This window comes from Hippocampus zosterae, chromosome 2 (assembly GCF_025434085.1).
Source record: "Hippocampus zosterae strain Florida chromosome 2, ASM2543408v3, whole genome shotgun sequence".
NCBI lineage: Eukaryota > Metazoa > Chordata > Actinopteri > Syngnathiformes > Syngnathidae > Hippocampus > Hippocampus zosterae.
This window is the reverse complement of record NC_067452.1, coordinates 17,049,521-17,077,254: the sequence shown is the minus strand read 5'-3', so window position 1 is coordinate 17,077,254 and position 27,734 is coordinate 17,049,521. Positions and strand designations below refer to the sequence as shown.

The following is a 27,734-nucleotide window of genomic DNA, read 5'->3' as shown; positions in this document are numbered from 1 at the left end:
ACATCTGACGGAGGTGTTTTGTACCTTTGTGCATTTTAATGCATGCAATCAATAAACAGCAGATATGTCAAACTGTAACCAGGTCACAGACTCGTTTTGACCTATGTTAGGGATTTTGACGGAATATGACCTTTAAAACAAGTTCCATGATACTGCACGCTTGAGTAATTGCACCAGATAGGTAATGCTGCTTGACAAAATCAAGGTACAGTTATTACAAGGACAGACGCAGCGCAAACGTCAGTGTACCTTTAAGAAAACGCGTCATTCTTCTTGGTGAGGGACGTTTCCGCACTGCCCGCATGCTCTCAAGTCCAATAGTTGCAAATGGCGGGTTCTCGGCTTCTGTTAGCTTCGGTTCCGGTGCACTTTTTTTGTAGTTGACCGGTTATTTCTTCCCATGACGGAAATAGACAACCACGACACAATACAACATTTTCATGAGGCGAAAAAAGTTAGTTGTCGTTTCTGTTCATTGTAGTTTCGCGATCAACAAGTCACATTTAACGGAAATGAGGTCGGCGGTTCTTTTGCTGTCATTAATTGGCGTCTTTCAACACTGTGGCTGCTCCAAGCTTAATATGCCCAAAGTGCTGCTACCCCTTGCCAGAAGTACACGAATTAACTTCACCCTGGAAACCACTGAGGGCTGCTACAGATGGTGAGTGCAGAGAAAAGGGCCGGTAGTCAAAAGGTGTCATATTGCATCCCCCTGCACGTGGACACAGCATCTGTGAGTGAGTGAGTGAATCTGAGGGAGACAGTTGTGTGACCGAAATAGCCCAAAAACATCTCTCGCTAGCACAACCCTCTTTGTGCTTCTGAACTTTAGTTCTGTCGCTATTGTTCGTGTACAGTACATTTGAGCTATATATGAGCAGCGACTACCTCCTTCCAGGGAGTAACCATGCGAAAAAGTACACGATTTGTTGAGTACTCTCATCCATTCATAAGAATAGCCTTAGATTAGTCTCTTAGAGAAGAAATTTACATACACTTGAAATTTAAGGCTTGACGGAAGGAAAAGAACAGTCCCCCCCCCCCCCCCCCCCCCCTATATCTCAGAAGTTGCTGTCCTGGAAGCAGAAATGTCAAACCTCAAGACTATGAAACAGAGAAAATGAAACACAGTAATGATTGAGCGGGATTGGAGCGTTCAGTGTCTTTTGGGGAAGGTTTTCACTGTAAATTCCCTCCTGAATGTTTGAAATGTTTTTGTGAAGGATGATCAGGTGAGCAAAGCTACTTTACTGTGCTTGACCAATACATTCAGTGTAAAGTGTGCCTCGCTACTTCGCGGTTTGGTAATGGGGGATTCAGTCTACATATTTTAATGAACAGTTCAGTATTCATTCTGCCATTTGCATTTAAAAAGTTTATTTATTGCGGGGAGGGGGGCTTGGAAGGCATCACCCGCAAAAAGTGAGTGACTCCTGTACACATATTTTTCCAGGACATCAACTCGACCAGAAGTTGCGAGCGTCCAGCCCATTGACGAAGAGACGGGCCAAGGCTGCTCCAGGAAAGCAGTTCTTCAAGCTCTTTCCACGCAGCCCTCCAGATTGACCAGCATCATTCTGGCTGAAGATGTTGGTAATTATCAATTGAAAATGACAAACCCATTGTGCTGTTCTTAGTGTAGAAAATCTGCACAATCATCAAATTATTCTAATATTGCACAACCTTTCCTTCCCTCTTTATGTACTTTTTTTTTTCGGCCACAAAAGTCATTATGCTTTGATGGCATCTTGAAATGTGCATTGCGAATAAAAACGGCTAATCTTTTTTCCAAAGCATGCTTCTCCTGCTCGTGACCAAATCAAAGCGGCAATATATCATACACTCCATGATGGAAGCACATTTCAATGCCTTTCATCAACTCAAACCCATTTGCGCTGATTTAGTTGTGACGCCCATTGTGTGTAAAGTGAGTTGCCCTCTTTCATTCACAGTGACAGGACAGATGCTGCGTTGCGATGCAATCGTTGACGTGATCTATGATGTCACCATTGTGTCCACCACCAGAGAACTACACCTGGAGGATTCCCCCCTTGCACTCGAAATTCATGCTCTGGACTCTGAAGGTGCCCATGAGATAAGCTTCCTCTCATTATAGCCTGCTGCTGCTCTGCTAAGTTCTGCCACAGCCAAGCTAATTGACACGCTCAGGCTCGTATTGACCAATGTAAAGTATTTATCTACCGTTTGCATCTCTGTTATCATCGCTCATATGTTGCTGATGGAAAGATGAACCAATTTTAATATCTTGATCAATTAAAATGTTGGATCTGTTGTCGGGCTGTGCCGATGACCTGGTCGTGTTTGCTTTCGTCCCTGAGTTGTGTTAAAGACAAAGTCATGTCACTAAATGAACTGTGGCTACAGTCTGATGTTTTCTGTTCCAGGCTCTAGGCCAGTGTGGTCACCAATATGGTGCCAACGTGCACGATGGACCACATGAGTAGCCCGCTGGTCTGTTGTGGAAATATAAACACACTTGTAGAAATTTATAGAAAGGAAGTGTTTCCTGCCTTGATAAATCATGGTTGATAATTTGGCTGCTGAGCAAAATTATGAACACGTCTTCACATAGATGAATAAAATTATAGCTTAATTTGATCAAATTTGTTGTGTCAGAGGTGTTTCAAACTCGTAATATCAATACCCCAGAAGTTGCGCTCAGTTTCAAAACAGTTGGTGACCTCTGTTATACGGTATCAGGTTTTATGCTTTGATTCATTGACTTTGGCCTTTACAGTCATTATTTGAAGTAGTGTATCAAAGAATGTGGAGGATTCTGTAATCAAATGCTTATTAGTTTCATACTGACCAATTCAGCTGTCAGATGGGTGCGCTCAACATCCTTCATGTCTCGCCGGATATGCAAATACCCTCAATGGCACCTGTTTCATACCTACTTGCTTCCTCTTCACTCACTTGTTTGAGTATAAGTAGAAGTCGAGCATGACTCTTGTGCTTTTCATTTTCCTTACAGGAAACACCTTCAGCACTCTTGCAGGTCTGGTCTTTGACTGGAGTATCGTGAAAGATGTGGATATGAATGGATTCTCCGATACTTATGATTCATTACGGTAAGTCTTCCCTTATCTGCATTATTTAGCAGCAATGAAATTACACACTTGATTTATAATTATTTATGAGTAAGATGGCAAATAAATACAGTGGCGCCTTGAGACACACGTGTCTGGATTTACTGTATGAATATTTGAGATTCGTGTCATCACCTGACCACTTTTTGTTTTAATACACAATCAAGTTTTGAGATGGGTGTGAACTTCAGTCTTCCTCCACTTCATAACGGTGGCCAACTTCTCGACATCCGGCCACCACCAGTTCACATTGGTTTCCTTGCAATGGAAGAACCGTATCAGTCAGTAGCAGTAATTAATATGCCATAAGGGTGCTTTGCCAACTGCCAGTCGTCCCCAAAAACGGAGAACAATATGTTTGGTATGGTCATGTTATGCGCTCACAGTTTCCATGTTTAAAGGTTATATGGAGAGCAAATGTTACTGTATCACATCACCGTGTGTTTTTATAAGGTGCTGTACTGTGGAGTGCAAATCATCTTATGAAAGGCAGTTAAAAATGCATTTTGAGTGTTTTGGCGGGCTGGAACGGATTAACTGTGTTTACATTTAATTCAATGAGCAGAGTTGATTTGAGATAAGAGTCATGTCATGAAATAAATTTAGGTTGTAACTCTGGGCACCACAAAACTACACCTGGTATTCTACCAATATGTTCTTTTGGCTAAAATCCAAAGTGGCACAAAGTTAACATTGCTCTGTCTTGTCCCTTCTCAAGGTTTCTCAAGTTTTCCGATTCCACATACACACCTCCTGAATACATCTCTGAAATGGAGCGTGTCGGAAAACAAGGCAATATCATTTTGGTGTCAGGCCTGAAAACAGGACATGCGAAAGTGAAGGCCAGAATTCAAGAATCACTGTATCAAGTAAGATAATTATTTTCCAGCACAAATATTCAAATGAATTGCCTCAGTGTTAGACAGCCTCCAGGATTTCCTGGCACAGCTTTGATTGCCATGATGAGTGACTACTATGCTATTTGTCACCTTTTCCGACCTCGCCAGTGGCTAAATATGGACGTATTGTGTCAAGAAGTTGCATGTGGCTAAACAAATTGTGACAAACAATGTCTCTTGACTCGTTCTGGGCGCTCAGATATGTTTGAAGCCTGACTGTTTCTGTTACAGTGGAGTGCAAATGCAGACAGAAGAGCTTGCTCACAAACACATTTTCAGCAATAGACAGATAGAGTCCCGAAAGCTGTTTCCAGTCCAGAGACCCAAATATTTGCATACAGTCGATTTAATAAGTCACCTTTGTCTAAGTGTCCCCTTTTAGGCAAACCCCCTCGTGCCGCTTGTTTTAAAACCACTGGTCATGAAGATGAAGCTGTTCTGATGTTGCTGTGATATCTGTCCTGCAGGGTGTGGACGCAGCTGAGGTGAAACTACTGATTTTAGAGAACATTTTGCTGAGCCCTGCGCATAATGTCTACCTGATGGTCGGAACGTCAATCCGATACCAAGTCCTGAAGATACGTCAGGGCTCGATAACCGGTAAGACTGCTGAATGGAGCTCGCATTTGAGTATCAGGGCAAATCTGAGATAGAATGTTTTCGATTCCCAATGCTTTTTAAGAGCTTTCAATGCCATGTGATCAATATGAGCTGCACCTTGAGAACAGTGTGGTCGACACAAACGGGAACCCAGATATTGACGTTGCACGTCTGGATCAAAGAACATCCACCGTTGCAGCCATTCAACTGGGACACATCAATGTCGTACTCGACCATAAAAGTATCCTTCTGAAACATTTTCGCCTGCCACTCTGTTGGAGGCTTAACAAGGTGCTGATGGGCTGTGCTGGACAATGACCGCTCCTCCTGCTCATGAACAATATTTTTAGGCTGCACTGATTGACCTGTTTGGGTATTACACAAGTAGGTTGGTACCTCTACTCACAAAATTAATTGGTTCTGGAAGAAATTTCTTCACTAAAAATGATGTAAGTTGAGACGCATTTTCCATATAAATGCCGGAATCCATTCCGGCATTCCATTCCATTCCATTCCAAATAGTTTAAAGCATGAACGGTTGATTTCTTTTGAACATAGGCTACATTCAGAAATGAATGAAAGGGAAGCATGCTCTGCCTCTCCAAACACAAATACTCATAGGATAGTAGCAGGGCATTAGAGTGAATTCTCACTTCGGAAAAGGCTTTCTTTTGATTTTGAAATTACTTACCTTTGCAAGAATCACGCTTCGCATTGTAGTCGGTTGTTATGACTTTTGTTGCCGTAATTAGTAAATCCTTGTTGTGGCTGACACCGCATGCTTGTGGCAGTAACAGAATTTTGTCACACATTAGTTGCCCTAACTACAGTTCTTCTCTGTCTTCTACTACTTCTTCTGCTTCCATATCTTCTTTTGCTGTACTTTCTTATGGCATTGGCAGATACTTTCAGTGCATTTCTGCACTTTGTTTCGCATTCGATGAATATAATGGGCAGTGGCGCAAATTCATAACTACTTTACCTCTTTGCTTTCTTCCATTTCTTTTTCTACTGTCTTTTGGCAGCTCGCAAAATCTGAGTAAAGTATGTTTCTGGAAGGCATTTCAAATGTCCTCCTTGTTCCTCCTTTTAATTTTGAGTTGCCCGCCCCTCCAAAGGTTTCTGCATGTTCCAGCTGTATGCAATGTCTGGTTCAATTTTCCTTACAAGTATTATTTAGGTCTTCGGATGCAAGGAGTGTTTCGTCTTCCCAACAGCACTTTGTTTGTGGTGGAACCTGCCTACTTAGGTTAGTTCAGTCACTCCTGTTTACTTTTGTTTTTAAAGTGAAAAAGTGAGTGTGAGAAGCCTTTTTCAAACCCGTGTGTTTGATTTAGGTTTTAAAATTCATCCTGGAAACAGTTGGGTTCTGGAAATGGGTCGAGACTATGATATCCAGATTGAAGTACTCGATAAATCTGGCAACAAACTCTACTTGTCTGATGTAAGTAAACCTCGTAGAAAAGCACCTGTCAATGAAACTGTTACCTCATCATCTCACATGGTTGCATTTTGATCTGTCTCTGTGGATGGCATCCTGTAGCTTGGAAGAAAGGCCGGCGTTTACATAATCGTTACTTCATTCCGAATAAGATTAAAGAAGTATCATTTAAAATTGAAATCAGATTTCAATTCAAATCAATTAAAATCAGATTTACATATGCAAAAAAAGGTTCACGAAGGTTTGAGCGAAAATCAGATGTGTAGTTGATTAATCTGTTTATAATAATGGCTACAATTCCTGTACATAAAAGTAAGTTCATGGGAAGGAAACTATGTTGCATTCAATGAATTCAAGCGTTATGTTTTTCAATGAGGCATTTTTTCAAAACAAAAAAGTATTAAAACGATCGGCTTGTATTGAATCTTCATATTTGTACATAAATATATATTGAATGTAAGGAATTTAAATGTGGACATCCCGAGTTTTATGTTCTTTATGTTTGTGTGAATGTGTTTTATTTTGTTCTCTATTGTACATTGGATCTGTTAAATAAAGTTCAAAAAACTGTTTCCGTTCATAACTTGCTGCTCCAGTCACAACAGCGGCAAAAATAGTTTCCAGAAAAACAAATAAATATCCAGTCATCCGTTTTCAACACCCCTGATACTGAACAGGGTCATGGGGCCGGGGGTGCTAGCCTATCCCAACTGACTTAAAGCGGGAAGCGGACTCCACCCTGAAATGGTCGCCAGTCAGTCGCAGGGAACGTATAGAGATGAACAGCCAGTCAAATCGACATCCAGACCCTCACTGAGTGGGAACTGTTCCCACGCTGCCCGCGCACAAGTCGGGCGAGTGTACCACTACATGAGTCAATATAAAAAGGTGAAATATAATTTTGACCTCTAGTCACTATAAAAGCAAAACAAGCCTTCGCCATTTTCCCAAAGATCTCGTCTATAGCACGCAGTGGACTGGAAACAAAATGAGGAGGGTGTTGGTTGTTTCTTGGCATGCAGCGACATACTGGCAAGCTTCAAATTCTTCGTACTGCCATACAATTGCTGCCTCATCGAAGCGCTTGTGTTTTTCTTCTGTGCGTTCATCTTTCCTTTGTGATGGAGCAAAAAGTTAATCCGGAAACTCAAAATTTGAGATTCACTAACGAGATCAGAAGTATGTCAAAGGCCTGATGGCCATATTCCATACCAGGATGCCAGCTATGTTATAACGATTGTTTGTGCTCACATATGGCACACTTTCAAATTCAGCTCACAGCTTTCCTGTGACCACCTTTCATACAATGCTACATAAAGCAAAGTTATTGATGTTGCTTTTCTACCTCCTCTTTTGGCAGAATATCCGAATCGACTCCGTTTTCCCTCTGGAATTCTTTGACATTTTGCACTCTTCCCTGAATGGATCTTACCATCGGGTCAAAGCTATCAAAGACGGCCTGAGTGTCTTTGATGCTACTTTGACAGCTGTTGAGGATGAAGTAAGCATGATTTATACTTGTTCACATTTCAAAATGATAAGTGTATTCATCTTTCATTCGTCCCTGAAAAGTCAGCGGTCAGCCTGATCAGTGCCTGTGTCCTCTGTTCTGCTTCTAGAAGGGCGGCGTCCACCCACTCGTCAACCCAGTCCACAATGAACAGGATGTGGAAATCTGTAAACCTATCGTTCTAAGTCCGAGTATTCTCACGTTCCCATGGCAACCCAAGGTCGGCGCTTATCAGTACACAATTAAGGTATAAATTATGAGGATGAACAAGATGACGACTGAGTTAATAACCAGTGTTTTGTTTTTGTTTTTTTCTTTGCAATTACCTCTCATGCTGTCCCATTCAATGTTGTTGAAAGTTGTTGCTGTTTGCTTTGGATAGGCAACAGGTGGCAGTGGAAATTTCAGCTGGTCTTCATCCAACGCAAGCGTGGCCACAGTGACTGTCAAAGGCGTGATGACGACAGTCAGTGACATTGGTGTCACCGTCGTGAAAGCGCAGGATATGCGCAACCCACTCCATTTCGGAGAGATGAAGGTATGGTGACTCTGACAGCATCATTGATAAACCATGTCATTTATGAAGCTATACTTGTTAAATGACAAAACTACATTTGCAAAGTAACTGCTTTGTAGTTGCAAGCAAGAAGGATTCATGTTAACAGTATAGTTACTTTTTATTCGAGAGTTAAAAGCAAAACTGTTTTGGGGCTAACATCCTGTTTTCACGATGCACTAACTCACTCCACTGTTTTTGCCAAGAGCAGTTATTTCTTGTTTTATATGTTAATCTTACATGTGCAATATAGCATTTATTGGAATATATTTTTGGTGGGCCGGTGGTCCAGTAGTTAGTGTGTTGACCTCAACTCAACTGTATTTATAGAGCACTTTCAGATAGTCATCGCTGCATACAAAGTGCCGTACATGGAGCAATTTAACATATACAACAAACAGCAAAGCAAATCGGTAATAAAGAGGGTAGAAAGCACCAAACAGCAAAACCAAGAACAAATCGACGTCATGCTCAGTTAAATGCCAAAGAATACAAGTGACCTCACAGTGCAGAGGTCGTGGTTTCGATCCTGGCTGGGTCTGACCTTCCTGTGTGGAGTTTGCATGTTCCCCCCGGGCCTGCGTGGGTTTTCTCCAGGTACTCTGGTTTCCTCCCACATTCCAAATAACTGCATGGCAGGCTGATTGACCACTCAAAATGGTCCCTCGGTATGAGTGCGGATGATTGTTCATCTCTGTGTACCCTGCGATTGGCTGACAACCGCTTCAGGGTGTCCCCCGCCTACTGCCCGAAGAAGGCTGGGATAGGCTCCAGCATGCCCTTGTGAGGATAAAGCTGATCAGAAAATGGATGGATGGATGAAATAAGAATTTCTTCTTTAGCATGAAAAGAAATAACTCTTCCATTTTTTTGGAGTTGTCAAGATTGTCAGTACAGTTCCTTCGTGACATTGGAGCTTCATCAACTGAAACCTGTGTACAACTTGATCCCCAACTTTGACACTGATGATTTTGAATATATTCATTCCATTAGGTATACGTCGTTGAACCTGTGGCAATGGACTTTGCTCCCTGTCGAGTGGAAGCCCGAGTGGGCACGATTCTGGAACTACCGCTCAGAATTTTTGGCCTGCTGGAGGAAAAGGGGTTGGAGCGCGTCATGTTGAGTGACTGCTCCCACTTTGACCTGCAGGTTGATGAGGAAAACCAAGGCGTCTTTCAGCAGCTTGAAGGTGAGTCTGCAAATGGATTCTGATGTCTAGCAGCTGCGTCAATGCAAAAAAGATAATTTTCTCCTCATGTTGCAAGTTGCCTCACTCATCGGAGAATTGCCATTAAATGAAGGTCACTCACGAATAGATGCTCATTTGTTGATCGTCCTGTTTTGTACAGTTTGTCATTGGGAGATACAACTGGTCACAAGTTGTTCAGCTGGAACAGACCACTTAAGTATTTCATGTGTTTGAGGGTAAAAGTGCAGTCTATTTTTCTTCTTTTTATACTTATTTGTCGGTTGAAGCCGTAAGGCCAGCAGTTCATTAATTCTATGTCATCAATGGGTTGTGTTTTCGGTGGGACCCATTCATGGGGCTTGTTTAACATTGAAACAATGAATCTCTTCAAATTAACCTTTTTTTCACATTGAATTCAATCTCCTATTGCTAATTGAAAAAGTAAACCGGGGGTAAAATTAATTGCGTATATTGGCATTCCCCCTCCCCCAAACACCTATGTTTCTGCCTTGCAGGTCGACTGGCTCCCGGCCAAGACCACTGCAGTGGGGTGAGAGCCAAAGCTCTGACCCCAGGCTACACCACGCTCTTGGTCAGCTACACCCATGGCAACGTTCACCTCAGTGCAAAGATCACCATTGCAGCTTATCTTCCCCTCAGCGTGAGTCTTAAAAAAAATAATTCTTGCTGCCATAATCCCCTATTAAAAATAAAGTTCAAATTTAACTAAAATATAGACAAAAGGAGAGAAGTGGAACGATACATATGTTCATCTCCACCATAAATATCGTCACATTTCCCAGCTTGACCTGATGGTCTGTTTAAATAAATAATCTTTAAAAAGAAAAAAAAGACACTTTTCTGTTTTAATGACGGCGATTGTCCCGATGATCTCTTTTGTCAGGCTATTGACCCTGTGTCCGTGGCTGTGGTGACGCTGGGTTCCTCGAAAGACATGCTGTTCGAGGGAGGGCCTCAGCCTTGGGTTCTGGAGCCCTCTAAATTCTTCTGTGAGTTGAGAGCTGAGGAGGAAGAAGGTGTGAGCCTGACTCTGACCAGCCCGCTGTCCCATAATTCTGACCAGCATTTGGTCAGAGCAACTTGCAGGGCCTTGGGAGAGCAGGTAATTCCTCCATGCTGACCAAATAACAAACTGGATGTGCTGGATATCATTGGGACGAGATGGGCATGCCTTTTTCTTCATTTAACAACACCAATAAGTGCTCAACATTCTATCTTTAAAAGATTTTTTGGTTTATACCGTAGCATTGGGCACAGCATTGATGATACGTAACTGTACCAACACACTAATCCAACATAAAGTTAGTTACTGCAATAGTATTCTGTTCCCAGAGAAGAAATGTATTCTCCATGGTGACCCAGTGTCAGAGCTTTGTTGTGATGCTTCATAAATGTGCAGATGCTGGAGGTGAGGGTGCGAAACAAGGCCAGCGTGACCAACCCTTATCCTGCTGTAGAGATGGCATCTGTAAAGTTTGTTTGCGCTCCTCCGTCACGCCTCACCCTGGTCCCGGTGTACGCCGTTCCGAAGCAGGAACTAGCATGCCCTCTGTTGCAGCAGAACAAATACGTGGTACGCATGTTATTTCCTCCTTAATATGACAATCCCGCCTGAGTGTTATGATGATGATATTTTTGTTGTTGTTTTTTAAGGTCCCAGTTTCAAATTATCGCAACCCAGTTTTGGACCTTGCAGCTTTTGACCACCAAGGACGGAAATTTGACAACTTCAGCTCACTGAGCATCGTGTGGGAATCAAGCAAAGTGTCCTTGGCCAGTATCGAGCCAATCCTTCCCATGACGATTCATCCCTTTAAGGATGAAAACAAACAGATGAAACTACACGGTAAAGTGTCTGCTCTTAAAAGTTTTTAATTGGTTATATTTGAAGCGACCTAATCCCAGATATTTCTTGATGAGCCTTTTGCAAAGAAGGTTTCACTGATTTGAATGCCGTGACTCTTCATTGTTGTCGTTTTTTGATGTCTAAAATTATCATTGGCTTTTTGCTTCGCGGCAATTCCTTTCTTTGTCCTCTGTTACAGGCCGACAGACCGTTGTTGTGCATCGTCAATCGGGGCTCGCTGCTATCACGGCGACTGCGCTGGATTACCAGCTTTCACATATCAAAGCAGCCAAAGTTCAGAGTCGCGTAAGTGTCACATTTTTCAGTTTATCTGATCATTGAGCAGTCTATTTTCTCTACTTGCTGTGACTGTGACTTACTGGCCCGTGCGGGATGCTTAGAGATGTTAAAACCCTCCTCGGTACACGTCCGCTATGTAACTGTAACAAATTCTTCAAACGTTCAATGTTTTGCTTGTTCACTTTTATACTAGCCTTTTATTATCAAGGCCCCATTTACAGTCATTATTTCTACTACAAGGTAATATGCCGCTGGACAAGGAAAGGTGTGTTAATGTTGCTGGTAAATATGCAGTGATTGCCTTGAGCAGGAATGGCATTGAAGATGGCTACACAATTGAAGAATATTTCTATTTTGTTTACATTTTTGTTTTATCTGCGTTGTGTTGTGGGCAATGTTTCAAAAAATCTCAATACAGTATATTTGCCACAAGAATTTAACAGCTTCCCATCTTTGTGGCCCAATGACAGTTGATGTCGGTGAACTACTGGAATTTATTCGCACTTTCTGCACATTCAGTCAGGATACATTGTGATTATCTACTTCATCATGAACGTTCATTTTTCACACAAATAATTAAGAGCAGAATAATGCATTTTTTCTTTTGCTATGTTGTCAAACGTGTAAATTCTGTTGATTACCTTACGTATCAGTTATTTATTTTAATCTGAGTTAGTGCAACTGTATATCCTTATTCTGTTTTCAACTGTTCTGGTGGATAGGTTGACACGTTTACCCCAGTGTCAGCGACATTGGAACTCATTTTAGTTGAAGATGTCCACATCTTTCCTGACACATTGACCCTATACAACCACCCAGATGTGCGGGTAAGAGAGACATTTTAGAGACTGTTTAGTCCATCCATTTGGTGTTTAGTATTGTTTCTTTTTGCAAATGACTTATTTTTAGCTCATCATCTTTGACCCTGCTCGCCACAGACCGGGAGTCGGCAACTCGCGGCTCCAGAGCCGCATGCGGCGCTCTAGCGACATCTAATGGCTCCCTGGAGCTTTATAAAAAAAATTTGAAAATGGAAAAAGATTTTGATAGTAGGCTAATATACAGTAGCTCCAATAGATATAGATACATGTTGCAACTCCGAAAAAGGAGAGCTGTGATGTTGTTTTTTTAAAACGTGCACTTTATTTATGCTTTTAACAGTCTTGACAAACAAAGACACATGCGCATCCTACTCCGTGCCTTCTCCCTTCTCGTTCGACTCGAGAGGCGTTCAAAGACAGCCTCCGAAAAACGGAAATCCGTGATCACTTCACTGACACTAAGAAAAGCGAAAATAATGCACCAAAACAAAAAAATTAAGCGAGGAAATCACAAAATAAATTCTATGGGGGCGTTCCTCCGAAAAACGGAAATCCGTGATCACTTCACTGACACTAAGAAAAGCGAAAATAATGCACCAAAACAAAAAAATTAAGCGAGGAAATCACAAAATAAATTCTATGGGGGCGTTTGTGAACAAACAATAAAGGAATTAATGTCTCATAAACAATTCTGAGACAGTCCAGTCTCCTGCATGCACACAGCATGTGTTTCCGTCATTGTAAGTTATAGAAGGCTTTTATTTTTTTTGCGGCTCCAGACATATTTGTTTTTTGTTTATTTTTTTTTGTCCTATATGGCTCTTTCAACATTTTGGGTTGCCGACCCCTGCCTTAGACATATCTGGAGAAATTAACATTAATTGTGGTGGGGTCTTGTTGATGCGACTAGCTCAGCGTGTTCAACCATGCAAGTGATCTGAAATTGTGCGATAAAATGAAAGTCTTATCCATTACCAATTTTGACTTCAGCTCAAAAGCTTTACGTGTGTTTTTCCTTGCAGGGTAACCTTGCCCTGCGAGAGGGGTCGGGGCATTTTGTTGTCAAAACCAGTGTTAAAGATGTTGCACATGTGGTATTGCAGGACACCCAAGGAACAGCCCAGGTATGTAGGGACATCTGGAGTTCAAGTAGAGTGATTTAGGGAAGGGAAATCGAAATTCACAGTCGAGATGCACAAGTGATAAAGAATGATTACCCTTGCCAGTTTGAATTTCTCTCCTGAATTTCTTCATGTCCCCAGATTGCCCCCATCCACCCAGGTGTGGTGCAAGTGATGGTTCATGACCTTTGTTTGGCATCCCCATCGACAGCCAAAGCCACAGTGTATGTTTCTGAAATCCTGGAGGTGAATTTGAGAGTGGTCGACAAGGTCAGTTTCCAGTCTGATAATTCCTCTTTGTGGTTGATGCTGGAGCCGCTCGACATGATGATCCTTGGTCCAGGATGAATAAAAACACACATTTGTGCCCAAGTGGCACTCGCTCTGTTTGTTCTGTCCGAGTGCTCAACTTTTAATCTTTATGGAGTTCAGTTGGTCTTAATTTCCCTCTTGAGTGGCCTCATTTGTCTCCTCTACAGGTGGAAATTGGCAAGTCAGTAAGATGTTATGTCAGACTGTTGGATGATAACAAGAAGCCTTTCCCAACAAGCTATTTCCACTTCCTGAAATTGAAGGTTAAGGCAGCGTCTTCAATCGTGTCATTGAAGTAAGGGCTGTGAGACTTGATGTGTTTTTGTTGTTCAAAATATCTTAACCTTAATGGGCACGCCTTTATGTTCCTTTTCCAGACCAGTAGCAGAGTCTACAGAACAGGACACTGCGGTTTACCTGGTAAAAGGTGTTTCTATTGGCCAGACAACCTTGTCAGCTGTTGTAATGGACAGAAATGAGAGAAAATTGTCATCTGCCCCTCAACAGATTGAGGTATTTTGTTTACTGGCGTTTCTTAAGTCATTATCAGGATTGCAAACAACTACTGTATAAACTGTGTCACTGGTTTCTCTCAATAGGTATTTCCACCATTCAAACTCATCCCCCGGAAAATGACTCTGCTGATTGGAGCAATGATGCAGGTATGTTTTTGTGTGGCGTGTTGATGTTTATGCTGACAGAAGGTAGCCTCAGTTGAACTTGCCAGAAGAGTTTATTTGGTCCACAGTCAATCTTCCAAAAGGGACCTTTGTCACAGACTTTCCCTGGGAAACAGCACTGGCCCCTATGCTATCCTTTCCAGCTCCTCTTTGAGTGCATTGTTTTACGTATTAAAAAGCACTGTGATCCAATCACAACCCCCTCAAATTGCAGATGACAAACGGCAATATACTCATGTGGCCTGGAGGTGGGGATTGCTGGCGAGCGCCGAGTAGCCTGGCCTAGACCCGTGTGGCCCAACCGGGCTCAGCCCAAAGAGGCAATGTTGGTCCCCCTTCCCGTGGGCTCACCATCTATGGGAGGGGCCAAAGGGGTCGGTTGCAAAGTGAGCTTGGTGCTGGCCGATGATGGGGACCTTGGCGGTTCAATTCCCGGCTGCAGAAGCTAGCTCTTGGCACTTGGAATGTCACCTCTCATGTAGAGAAGGAGCCCGAGCTGGTGTGCAATGCACAGAAGGTCCGACTTGATGTCGTCGGACTTTCCTCACTATACAGACCCCCACGGTCTGGTATCACTTCTCTCAAAAGGGGTTGGACTCGCTTCCACTCTGGATTTGCCCACGGTGAGAGGCGCATAGCATGGCAAGTATGGGCATCTTCATCGCCCCCCGATCAGAACTTGTCTTTTGTTATTGGACTTCTGTGCTCATCATGGATTGTCCATAACGAACACCATGTTCAAACAAAAGAGTATCCATATGTGGCGGTAGTTCGATAATTGACTTTGTGGCCGTATGTTTTGGACACCCGGGCGAAGAGACGGCTGGAGCTGTCAACTGATCACGACCCGGTGGTGAGTTGGCTCCGATGGTTGGAAAGATGCCGGTCAGACCTGGCAGGCCGAAATGTATTGTCAGTGTTTGCTGGGAGAGTTTGACAGAATGGGTCTGTCGGGAAATGGAGTCTCAGATTCAGGATGATTCAGGTTTTCGTGCCAGCAATGTGGACTTGGAGAGAAGGTGTTCGATCATATCCCTCAGGGAGTTCTGTGGGTGGTGCTCGGGAGTATGGGGTACCGAATTCCCTCCCCTGATATGGGCTGTTGGGTTCCTGTCCTCAGTCAGAAAAGGGTGGCGTGCCCTCGCCCGGTCAGGGATGGGTCCTTACCCCAAGTGGAGGAATTTAAGTATATTGGGTCTTGTTCACGAGCGAGGGCAGGATTGGGCGACAGCGTCTGTTGTGATGCAGACTTTGTATCAGTCTGTCATGGTGAAGAAGGAGCTGAGCCAAAAGGCAAAGCTTTCAATTTACAGGTCAATCTACGTTCCTGCCTTCACCTATGATCACGAGCTGTGGGTTGTGATCAAAAGAACGAGAACCCACCCCATACAAGCAGCCGAAATGAGTTTCCTCCATCGGGTGTCCGTGATCTTCCTTTGAGATAAGGTGAGAAACTCGGTCATCCCGTAGGGGCTCGGAGTCAAGCCACTTCCCCCCACGTTGAGAGGAGCCAGATGAGGTGGCTCGGGCATCTGATGAGGATGCCTCCAGGACACCTCCATGGTGAGATGTTCAGAGCATGTCCCACTGGCAGGAGGCTCTGGAATGATCAAGGAGACACTGGAGAGACTCTCCTGGCTAGCCTTTCCTGCTAAAGCTGTTGCCCCGCGACTCAGATTAGTGGGAAAGAATGACTGGATGAAGAAGACCGACGTGACCTACCACTTAGGTTTATGTCAAAGGTTCATGAAATGATTGTTTGACTCTACTTTTGTCACAGTAAATTGAACGGCCACAACTTTTCTGAAATATATGCGACCTTGGCTTACACAGCTAAAATGTATTTTGTGAGTAACCTATTTATGCCCACTGTTTCTAGATCACATCTGAGGGTGGCCCGCAGCCTCAGTCCAATATTCTGTTTTCTCTCACTAATGAGGACATCGCTTCTGTAAACGGCATTGGTCATGTCAAGGGTATGACCACTGGTAACGTCACGGTGACGGGACTCATTCAAGCTGTCGATGCTGAAACGGGCAAGCTGGTTGTTGTGTCAAAGGTAGGAAAAAGAAAACCAAAGATGGGTTCATGCAGAGTGAGTTTTCTTTGAACAGATGCTTGAACAGATGAATTCCTCATGCCAGTCCTGTGTCTTCAGGATCAAGTAGAAGTTGAGGTGGTGCGTTTGACTGCCATTCGAATTCGAGCACCCATTACACGAATCAAGACGGGAGCGCAGGTACAGCCTTGTGAATGTACATTTAAGTAAAGACTTTCTAATGAAACAAAAATTTGGAGAAGATGATTGGCATTGGCCCTTGTTGCATCTTGTTCCCTTCTGTAGATGCCTGTATATGTGATGGGTTTGACCAATAGTCAAACACCCTTCACATTTGCTAATGCTCTGCCGGGACTTAGCTTTCACTGGTCCACTACCAAAAGGGACATCCTGGATGTGCAGTCGAGACTCTCTGTGGTATACTTCTCTTCAGTGGTTCCTTTTATCAGGCTGACAAGCAGCATGCCGTCTCTGCATTTACTGAAGTAGCTACCTTCACTATTGTACCCTCATTCATGTTTTACTTGATTTGCTCTTGTAAAATCTCAGGCAAACGTCGCGCTTAACTCGGAGTACAATTTCGGCATGACTGTGACTGGTCGGACAAGAGGGCGGACTGGGCTCAAGGTTGTCCTCAGAGTTGTCGACCCCGTTCTTGGTCAACTTGCGGATAATCTTGCAGAGCTCGAAGATGAGGTCCAAATTCAGGTACAGCTCTAAAAATGGTCTTGTATTAAGATTTGACACAAATATGCAGTGAAGTTATTTGTCTGTGGAATATTATGAAGGGATAAGAGTGTATATTCAAGACCAATGCACCCAACTTTACAGTGTGTTAGACTCTGACGTGTTACTTGTGCCCAAATAATGATGTTGTCATGACGTTTGCCTAAAGGTCTATGACAAACTGCACATGCTGAATCCCAAAGTCCAGGCCGAAGAGATTCTCATGACCCCAAACGCAGTCCTCAAACTTCAAACAAACAGGTTAATTCAACTTGCATGTTTATCTTGTTGCTCAATGAAATGCTGAGGCAAATTGATCTGTAATTATTGTTTTGTCTTGTGCACTAGAGACGGTGTGGGTGCACTGTCATACCGTATCCTGGATCACGCTGACCAGGTTGCTGTTGCTCAAGTTGATGAAAAGGGCTTCCTGGTCTCTGGATCAATCACTGGCATTTCATCCCTGCTCGTTACTTCCCAAGAGTCTTTTGGTGTCAATCAGACTCTCATCATTGCAGTCAAGGTCAGTTTGACCTGTGTGACCTGTTTCGGATTTTCGGGTCACGTTTTCGGTGACCGAATTTTCACTACATCTTTAATCCAGAAAAAATAATTGTACTGCGGCAAGTGGACTAATTCCTCAAATAGTGGTCATCCATAATACGAGATGCATTGCCCCAGTTAGTTGCCACGAACATGCTTTCATAATTTACCCTAGTTCATAAGCCCCTCAAATGATCTTAAAAAGAAAGTTATCGGTGATGTTTTTCAGTTTTGTCTAGATGGCGTTTTTGACTGTTTCCTGTTCCAGTGTGCACCCACGTTTATGTTCAAGGGAGCTTTGTAGGCCGTCTGCTGCGTGATAAACAGTTGTACAAAGTCTTGAGTTGACATTGTCTCTGAAGGCAACACTGCCCTCCTTACCCACCATCCTCATCCCTCAGGTGGTGCCGGTGTCCTATGTGCGCTTCAGTACCAGTCCAGTGTTACATACGTACAACAAGGAGAGCCTGAAAGCCCTCCCTTTGGGCATAGTCCTCACCTTCACCGTTTATTTTCACGCCAGCACTGGAGAGGTCTTGCACAGCTCCGACAGCCATCTCACCTTCTCCACTAACAGGTCAGTTTCCACTCTCCCTGTCGGTGCTCATTAATATTTTTGTGCTAGTCGCTGAGGAGTGGTGCACCAAAAGCCACAAGTCGCTCAAACGTGTTTGCTTGATGAGTCCGTTGAACGATGCCAACAACTTTGGATAATTAACATAATTATTTCTTTCCAAATGTCATTTCGCATAACAGTTAATTAATGATATAAATTCACTTAGTTGAATTGTCACTCTCGATCTTAAATGCCATGCACCGCACCGAGCGAGACCATGCCCATTTGCAGGCCAGGAGGGATAGGGATTGCTGGTCAGATTTGATCTTGCACAAATGCTTCTGCATCTCTGCGCTGTGTTTGAGGCAATCAGCGCCTTGCTCAAGTGCACCTCGACATCAGGCAGGATGGAATCTCGTGTCTCTCAAACAATTTTTTTTGTTTTTTGTGTTTTCACAGCAGACAAAGCTTCTGTCGCCCCAATCTGTGGCCTAAATTATCCATTATTCAAAGAATCATGCCAATTTCATTGTAAAACATGCTTGAACATCATGAGTTTGTGTGAACGTATGCTGGTACTTTTGAACAAAAAATTGTTTCACTGCTACTTTGGGTCGTGATATGTCAGTAAATTGGCAAGAAATGCTGATTGTCACTTTCCCAAGTAAAAGCAGATGTTATGCAAATTTGCATTTGGATTTAACACAAAGATTTTGATCTGCTCTAATGGAGGACTAACGAAATCTGAGAATATTTAAACCTGTTGGGTCTGAAATTCTGTGGTTTTGCTCAATTTTGAATGAAACAAGATGTCCCAACAAATAGTTTGTTTTTAAAAATTATTTTCTAATCATTTGTTCATCGATTAGTTGTCGATTGATCATTTTGCCATCTCCATGTGTTGTTGCTGAAAGGCTATCAAACCAAAATCTTGAGAATTTGATACCAAATCTGTGAGCAGTTAGAAAGTTCTCAAACAAACCCTAACAATGCTCAATGCGTTATGAAGATGGCAAATTAATATTTCAACACTGCCAGTATGATTTGGAATCACGAGGCAGATGTGCCTTGTAATTCACTACATCAATTTACCAGGCTGTTCACGCTACATCTGAGAAGGCCTCATCATCGGTCCTCACGAATTTGTGTGCGTAAAATTTAAATCATGATGAATGGTCAAAAAAGAAATACTTGGACAAGCCAGCACACTCACAAGTATACCTTTTAAATGCCTGTGTGTGTGTGTGTGTGTGTGTGTGTGTGTGTGTGTGTGTGTGTGTGTGTGTGTGTGTGTGTGTGTGTGTGTGTGTGTGTGTGTGTGTGTGTGTGTGTGTGTGTGTGTGTGTGTGTGTGTGTGTGTGTGTGTGTGTGTGTGTGTGTGTGTGTGTGTGTGTGTGTGTGTGTGTGTGTGTGTGTGTGTGTGTGTGTGTGTGTGTGTGTGTGTGTGTGTGTGTGTGTGTGTGTTTTTCTTAAATTTAAAATGGTCTATTTGTTCCTCTCTGTCAGGGATGATCTGGTGCAGGTCGGGTTTGGCCCTAGTAACCATACTTTGACAGTCCGGACCGTAAACACAGGTCTCACGCTGCTGTCTGTGCACGACAGTGAAAACACTGTTGTGGCAGACTACATTCCGCTTCCTGTGGAGCATGCCATCCAGCCAGGAGAGGCCCAGAGGCTGGTGGTGGGAGACGTCATTTGCTTTACTGCTCAGCTTGCCAGTCAGGACGGTGAGAAATTTGTGGATCTGCCCCCTGAACAGTTTTAGTTTCAGCATGTTGGGCAAAGTATTAAATCTCCTCTTTGCAGGAGGCCACGGTATTTGGAGCTCTTCAGCCAATGCCATACTCCAAGTCGACTCCACAACTGGTGCAGCTGTAGCCAGAGACTCTGGGGCAGCTACTGTGTACTATGAAATACCGGGTGTTTTGAAAACATACCGAGAGGTGAAGTATGTTGTCTTGATGCACCATAGCAATATATATTAATTCGAAAAATGGCGAACGGATTCATTCGCCATTTTGATTTCATTTTTTAACTTTTATATTAACCTCCATTCAAGGCAACATTGGTTATTTTTACGTTTGAGTTGGAAAGAATGAAGCAGACAAAACTTCAATTCGTCAGTTGTGTTGCTTCCTCCTTTTAGAGAATTCTCAACTCGAATGAGTGAGGGCACTCACGTTGTGACAAAAAGGTTCAGAGGCACACATGACAAAAAGGTTTTGGGAACCCTTGCCGTATCATCAAGTGTCTCATCATCACCTGCCGCATCGAGATTATGTCAAATTGCGGGACAATTTGTATTATTATCATTTTTTTATCACTGAATTCAGTCCACTTAGTGTGTCTCCCCTAAGATGAATGTGTAATTCGTAATTAAACGTTGGTTTAAATTTGCATCTGACCCTACCAAAACTGAGAAGGTTGTGATTGTATTCATTGATTGTTTTTCTCCTGAATGTTAGGTTGTGGTGGAATCGGCTACCAAGACAGCTGCAATAATAGCACAACAAGCCTTGCCAGTGAAAATTGGCAAGCAGACTGAAGTCTTTCTCACGACCAGAGGACAAGGAACCAACCTCATCGGTACTCAACTTTAGTCTACCTTTTATCACTGCTCATGTCGATAATCACCAAATCACCACACAAAAATAAATAGTGTCACTTCATATGATCAGTATGTAATTAAGCAGGGTCCAACTACAAAACCATTAACATTTTTCATCATTGAACCTAAAAACTGTTGCCATTTGTCCACTGATTTTTTTTTTTTTTTGCTTTTCATGAGTCAACCCAATACAGAGCACTGTGCTCCATGTTCACAGAATCTTGAAGGCCACTTGCTCGGGTGAGGAACTAAAAATAAGCATGGTACTCTGTTCATCTGAAAACCCGCACATCATTGCTCTCCAATGTGAGCCCTCATACTTGGTGAAATGAAATACCGACTTCCCTCAGTTTCAATTCAAATAGATATCGAACAGTGAAGCGTATTAAATCTTTCAAGCCAATCCTTTCTGCGCAGCTCCTTCCGCCTACCCTTCATCTAATTCATGTAACCACGGTGTTGATTGTCGGCCTTCGCTTATTCCACTGTAATGTATCCTGCAGGAACCTGCTCCTCTTTCCAGACCGAAGCCATTGCGCAACTGCAGCCAGAAACCTCTGTCGCTTGCCACCTGAGCGTTACCAGCGATGCTGTTGATTTCCCTGCAAGCAGCATCTTTAAAACGCACACCAGCTTTGATACCAGCAGTGGTACGTCTTATCTGACTTGACATTCCTGTGGAAACATCCAAAGACCCCCCCCCCGCCCCCCGCCCCCTGCCACGAGGGTCTGTAATGAGCCGGAGAATGCATTTTTCATCAATTCAGATTTGTCAATGTTCATTCATTTTAAAACCCACTTTTAATTTCTGCAATATGAAAAAAAAGTTCTAAACACATTTTTTTTAATGTAATTTGTTTTCACATTGTTTGTCATCATTCTGTCACCTTCAGCCTCCCGTTTCCTTTTTGCCCTTTCCATAGGCTTCTACACGTGTTCCGTGACCTTGCAGCCAACGGCAGACCAACTGACAAGAGTTGCGAGCATGACTTTAAGTAACCTGCTGGTGAAGGCTGCCCTGGAGGGCAGCGCTTTCTCGGGGGAGCAGGTCAGTGCCAGACTGCCAATAGAACCCGGCATATACTCGGACCTGACAGAGCTGACGCTCTCAAACCTGCATCCAACTGCGGAGCTCACAGTCTTCGGTGCAGCTGATGCCCAAGCAGACATGGAGGTCAGGGGCTGTTTTTCATCAAAATAACAATGCCCTGGTCTGTGTGAGGAAATCGAATCAAGTGAAATATCTTTGTTTTTCTTAGGCGGTCTCCAGTTCTCCCATCATTGGTATTCAAAAGGCCGAGGCACAGTGCGACTTTCCGAGTCTGTCAAAGTACACCGTCAGGGCTTTGGACCTCCGAGCAGCCGCCTCTGCTTCAATTATCATCAACAGCGCCTCTTCGGGTCAGAGTCTCGTCATCCCGGTCACATTGTTACACGTGGCTGAGCCTGGTGCAAACACGCAAGGTCAGTTTTCCTCTGTGGGTTCATGGGAAGTCACAATAAGGTTGCCTCTTGAAAATGTTCGATGCAGAGGAATACCTCAATTTGTTGTGAGTCCTATATGACTGGCAGAAGCAAATTCTGAAATATATTGTTTAGATAACGTGGTTGTGTGCTTGCCCCGTTGCTTGTGCTCCCTCTTCGTGACCAACTGCTGTTGTCAAACCAAGAGATGCCAAGTGTGCTGGTTGGGCAAAAAAATGTTTACGGGCTGTAGCGTCGGTTGAAATAATGAAGCTTTACTTGTGGTTTCCTTTTAATTCCTTTTTGGCTCGTACATAAACCTCTGACATCCTAAGAGCTGGTAAATTAAACAAACATCAGGCCATGAGTCACGATTATCTCCATACATGTAAAGTGTGAATAATTCATCGCCTGTTGTAATCACAAACATAAATCTATGGACAGATGAACACAAACATTCACCTTGTTGCCACTTTCACCCGGGCTAAGTACAGTGCACTCCGCTTAATAGAACACCGGTTAATAGAGTAATCCGCTTAATAGAGCAAAAGGCTCTGGAACCGATTTGCCTAATGCAATTTCCTATAAAGATACTCCGCTTAGTAGAACAGATCTCCGCTTAGTAGAACAGGCCGTAAGCAATGAACATTGTAAACTAGTGGTTTTCGAAGTGTAGCTATCGCGATACTGTACCACAATCGCGAGAAAACGCGGTAGTTCTAGCCGTATACAGTAACAGGTAGCACGCGTCACTCCACACATAGACACACGCACGTCACAATGGCTTCAACTTCATTCAAGAGACGAGAGAGAGACGAAGTGTAGCTATCGCAATACTGTACCACTATCGCGAGAAAACGCGGTAGTTCTAGCCGTATACAGTAACAGGTAGCACGCGTCACTCCACACATAGACACACGCACGTCACAATGGCTTCAACTTCATTTAAGAGACGAGAGAGAGACGAAGTGTAACTATCGCGATACTGTACCACTATCGCGAGAAAACGCGGTAGTTCTAGCCGTATACAGTAACGGGTAGCACGCGTCACTCCACACATAGACACACACACGTCACAATGGCTTCAACTTCATTCAAGAGACGAGGGCTATCACCTGCGGATAAGAAGGACATACTCAGACGATACGATGCATTGCCGGATTCTCAGAAGGGACGCTCGCGGTTTCCAGGACTTCCCTCTTATCCAGCGCATTGAGAGGGAAGTCAACCGCAAAATTACGGACTCCTGTTTCCAGACAAAAGTAACGAAATTTTTCTCGTGATTTGAGATGTTTGCCTGAAGTTGATTAAAGTTGTTGTTTTGTTGTTTGATTAAAGATATGGACGTCCACAGTCGAAATATCTCTTCTAACTCGTCAGCAGGGGTTTTTCTGCGTGCATAACTTGGTCGTCGACGTGTCTGAAGGTGTACCTAATAAGTGTCTCCGGTTAATAGAAACCCCGCTTAGTAGAACAGAAGCGCTTCGGCCCAATGGTGTTCTATTAAGCGGAGTGCACTGTACCTTTTAAACTTTCAATTTTGTCATCTGTGAATCTGTTTTACCTTTTCAGAATCGTCATCACCGTCTACTCAGCCATTATCCCCCACCCTATTCCTTCAAAGTAAAACTTCCGCTTCATAGGTAGTCAAAAAGAAAAGTCAGATATTGCAGGGAAGTTGCCATTTGTTCCGCGGAGGTCAAAGATGTTATACACATGAGGAGACGACATGCGCGGTAGATTAACTTGAAGTTTGCAATTGAGTCTGTAAGTACGTCAGCTTGTGACGGGCTGACACAACAGTTGGACTCTACCAGCCGACCGATTGCAATGTTTGTTGATCAAGATTTGCAAAAATAAATTTCCTGAAAATTACATTACCTGTATATCTCGAATAAGTGTTCTGAAATGTACATTCTATCTTATGCCTTTCTTAAAATCAATTCAACTGTGCTAAATGGCTGTAAACCTGACATTTGTTATTCTCTTCCATAGCAGCTGCTGGAACATTTATTAAAACCGAAGGGGACCTCCCGCTACACAGCTTTAAAAACTCTTACCACATGATGCTGTTTACCCTGTTTGCCCTGCTCGCCAGTACAGCCATCGTCGTCATCGGTAGGGGGCCAGTTACTCCCACCATATCTTTCTTATCTTCATTGTCACACACCAGTTCTCTATGGACTTGTTCTATAGCCTTTTGTGTGCCGATTCCCACGCTCCGCTATTTGAGAGCTCACCTTGGGCCAGTTCTTTCATTTTTGACACAAGTTTGAGAGATTCATGACAAAGTTACTTGGTCGTAATGATGAAAGACTGTTGACGCCAATGTTTCATGGCATCTTTTTGGCAATGTGAGGTGGTAGTTATTGAGTCTGGATACAAAATGTTGCAACGTTCTGTTTCTGATGCTCTGTCTTTATTTTGTCTGGATTACCAGCTCCTCACGATTGTCCCATTTTGTCTCCCGCAGTCCTCCATACGGTGTTCTCTCCCAAGCAGCAGACGTACCCCACCTCTGTCATCCTCAGGACACCCCCGCCTGTCGCCGGTAGGACACACATTGAATGATATTTCCTGTCAGAAACTCAATGAATAAATACGGTTGCAAGAAAAAGTATCTCAGCCCTTTGAAATTGCCCGGTTTTCTGCATAACTCCCATCATCAAATGTGATCTGATTTGTGCCACCGGGTTTCCGTAGCAACCAGCGGCTGCATTGAGAAATGCTGCTGGTCACCATGATACATTTAAAAAAAATAAATAAAAAAATCTTCGAGTAGTGGAGGCATTACATCTGCTTCAAAATATTGATGAATCCGAGGATGAATTGCACAGCTGACACACAGTGTGTGTGACGAAAAAAAAGTCGCCCTGTCCTGGCCAAGTGGAGCAGTGTTGCACATCGTAAAAACGGCTGTCTGGTGTGTGAGCTTGTGTGATGGTTGCTGACATAAAGTTATGTTAAGGACCAGTCCGTAAACGGACTGAATTCCACAAATGCAGACAAGGATAAGATGTCGTACAAAAAGGTCTATTTACAAAAATAATGCTGCAAGACTGACAAAATCAAAATAAAATGCTGGCAACAAACAACCAGGATAATCACGATACTAACAAAAAGTGTTTGCAATAGCCAAGAGATGTTTGATGATTGTTGGATGCTTGGTTCACCTCGGGCACGTGTGCTCTCGCAGCTTCTAACTGATAATACAGGATGTGCCCCACTGTGATGAGGATGTCCTTGAGTAAAGTTACAATTGTCTCAGTTCGTGGAGAAATGACAAAGTACCTATTGTTTGTACAGTTGTCTTGGTCTAAAAATGTTGACTGAGTGGCGTATTGGAGGGCCGGCTGAAAAGTGCGGCATGCAAACGAGGGAGAATGCTTGTCTGATATGTTACTTGAAATTTGCATGTGTTCCCAATAAAAGTTCGGCATGGAGCACAGAAAGTTGAGTTTCAGTTGGAGAAGCGAACACCGAGTGGCTTCATCAATAACTGAGCTCCCTGTCGGCGGCAAAGACAATCTCTTCCTGAGTCTGTTTGTTCAACTTGTTCGAGGCATATCTCTGACAATTACTATTTATAATAGCTGAACCGCACGAGAGCCACATGTGACAGACAGTAGGTGCTCCACTGTTTCTCATTCATTTATATAACAATTGACATTAAAAGATACTCAAAACAGAATTTTACGAAACCAAAATACCTTTTATTAGACACGTGACCAGCAAGTAATTCTCTTTTTAGTCGATGATGTCATTATCAGAGCGCAATCCGTCAAAATAGCTCTTAAAATCCTGGTCGGCCTAACGCAGTGCTTCTCAAATAGTGAGGCGCGTTTGAACTCGGGGAACATGCTTCTTTGATTTTTTTTTTTTTACTGTCCTAGAATAAAGTGCAATTACACCTCCACTACATTTGGGGGCAGAGGGTGCGCAGGGAGCATTCGCGCTTTGCACACAGCACAGAGTATGAGTATGAAGTGTAGACACGAAGTCGACAGGGGTAGAGACGGAGAAAAAAGGTCTCCCGAAAGCTAAGACGAGGGAATATGACGAAGTGTATGTCGCGCTTGGCTTCACTGTGACTACGGTGGTAGACGAGGAAAGACCGGTGTACCCACTGTGTCTAAAAATGTTGGCAGCAGACGGCATGAAGCCAAATAAATTAAGGTGTCACTAAAAGACATTAGAACCCCAATCACGCTGATGAGCCGCTTGAGTTTTTTTCAGCGAAAACGTGCCGAATATTGCCAACAATCAACCCGCTTTGTGACTGCTACTTGTAGCCATTAATCCAGACATCATCTTTGATTAAAAAAAAATCTGCACAAATTATGACAGAACAGAAAATAATTGAGAAGCACTGGCCTAACGTCAAGGACTACTGCTAACAACACATGGGCTCTTTCCGCAGCCCCAGATTCCTTCAACCACCCTACACCCCGGCGGGATGCTAACAGCAGCTTCAGGTTGCGTCTCTATTCGACAAACTACTGACGAAGCCCTCATCATCCCTCCTGTCCTATGGACAGTCATCACTGAATGCACCTCATCCGCCTCAGAATGACAGCTGTGGGATGTGACTAAAGTCGTTGCATCTTGTTGATACAACACTTTTTAAAAAATCCTTTAAATACCTGGTCGTGTGTGTGTGTAACAAAGTTTCAAAAGCTGAATTGTCCTTGTGCTGTCATTTGCTGAATCCTGTTATTCAAGACCACTCCATTGTTCACGGAACCCCTATTGCCGTTTCTTGTTTGTGCTCAGTAAGCTTTTGCTATGTATTGTTTGACTTTGACTGCATATGACAGTTTTCAGATGAACTCGGCAGGAACTACATTCGTTTGTGACAAAAAAAAGAACTTGAAGAGGAAATATAGTTTGTTGTCGTTGCCTCAACAAATTACTGTATGTTTAAGTATCCACTGAAAGGAGCCTAATATGTGACAAATCCTTCAAATGTGCATCATCAGTTCTGTGGTGTTTTATCGGTTTGAGCCATGTTGCGTGCAGCTTCTGTTTAGTTCATTAATGTGAAACGGTAAAAGATGTCAAGCATCTGTCTTGAAAATGTGACACTCTTCAGTTTTTGCTTTGACCTGCTTGTGTTACTGGGACTGAGACCGCATTATCACGGTTCAAAGTTGATAAAAGACGGATTTCCCTGAAAATGTTTGGGTTTTGTTGGGGAAATTTTCACCCTGACTTATGTTGAATTTCTGTTTTCCTCTCGGCAGGATACTTATTGTATGCACTATGCATTGTAATCGTGCCGAACCGGCATGTCGAATGTCTTTTTTCCCCCTGCCTCACTTCGTTTCACTGTGTAAATTTGCCTCTTCAAATAAAAGTATTAATCAAAA

General features: G+C 43.2%; 1 protein-coding gene across 4 annotated transcripts; it reads left to right on the top strand.

Annotated features, from left to right (window-relative positions):
- The first annotated feature begins 276 nt into the window (after positions 1-276).
- Positions 277-27,734, top strand: LOC127596240 (nuclear pore membrane glycoprotein 210-like). Of its 4 annotated transcripts, none has more exons than XM_052058501.1 (40): positions 277-661; positions 1,454-1,593; positions 1,953-2,084; positions 2,996-3,092; positions 3,829-3,979; positions 4,477-4,609; positions 4,692-4,850; positions 5,790-5,858; positions 5,947-6,053; positions 7,411-7,551; positions 7,673-7,807; positions 7,943-8,098; positions 9,110-9,308; positions 9,824-9,969; positions 10,213-10,431; positions 10,729-10,902; positions 10,983-11,175; positions 11,375-11,481; positions 12,198-12,302; positions 13,319-13,420; positions 13,559-13,687; positions 13,897-14,024; positions 14,107-14,242; positions 14,329-14,391; positions 16,289-16,468; positions 16,568-16,648; positions 16,754-16,885; positions 17,018-17,176; positions 17,364-17,455; positions 17,543-17,717; positions 18,139-18,314; positions 19,800-20,020; positions 20,100-20,236; positions 20,759-20,879; positions 21,405-21,551; positions 21,825-22,075; positions 22,161-22,365; positions 24,361-24,483; positions 24,839-24,916; positions 26,786-27,734. In XM_052058501.1, exons 1-40 carry the CDS (start codon positions 441-443, stop codon positions 26,866-26,868), a joined length of 5,703 nt encoding a protein of 1,900 aa, XP_051914461.1. In that variant the 5' UTR covers positions 277-440; the 3' UTR covers positions 26,869-27,734. The 4 variants fall into 4 exon arrangements, 3 of the variants coding, with proteins under 3 accessions (XP_051914461.1, XP_051914460.1, XP_051914459.1); XM_052058500.1 differs by having other exon boundaries at positions 7,670-7,807; positions 24,364-24,483; XM_052058499.1 differs by having other exon boundaries at positions 7,670-7,807.

Coding starts and splice junctions, on each gene's coding strand:
- LOC127596240 (XM_052058499.1), top strand. CDS start 441: ATGAGGCGAAAAAAGTTAGTTGTCGTTTCTGTTCATTGTAGTTTCGCG. Junction 14,025..14,106: donor TCTTCAATCGTGTCATTGAA/GTAAGGGCTGTG, acceptor TTCCTTTTCCAG/ACCAGTAGCAGAGTCTACAG. Junction 20,880..21,404: donor ACAAGGAACCAACCTCATCG/GTACTCAACTTT, acceptor TGTATCCTGCAG/GAACCTGCTCCTCTTTCCAG.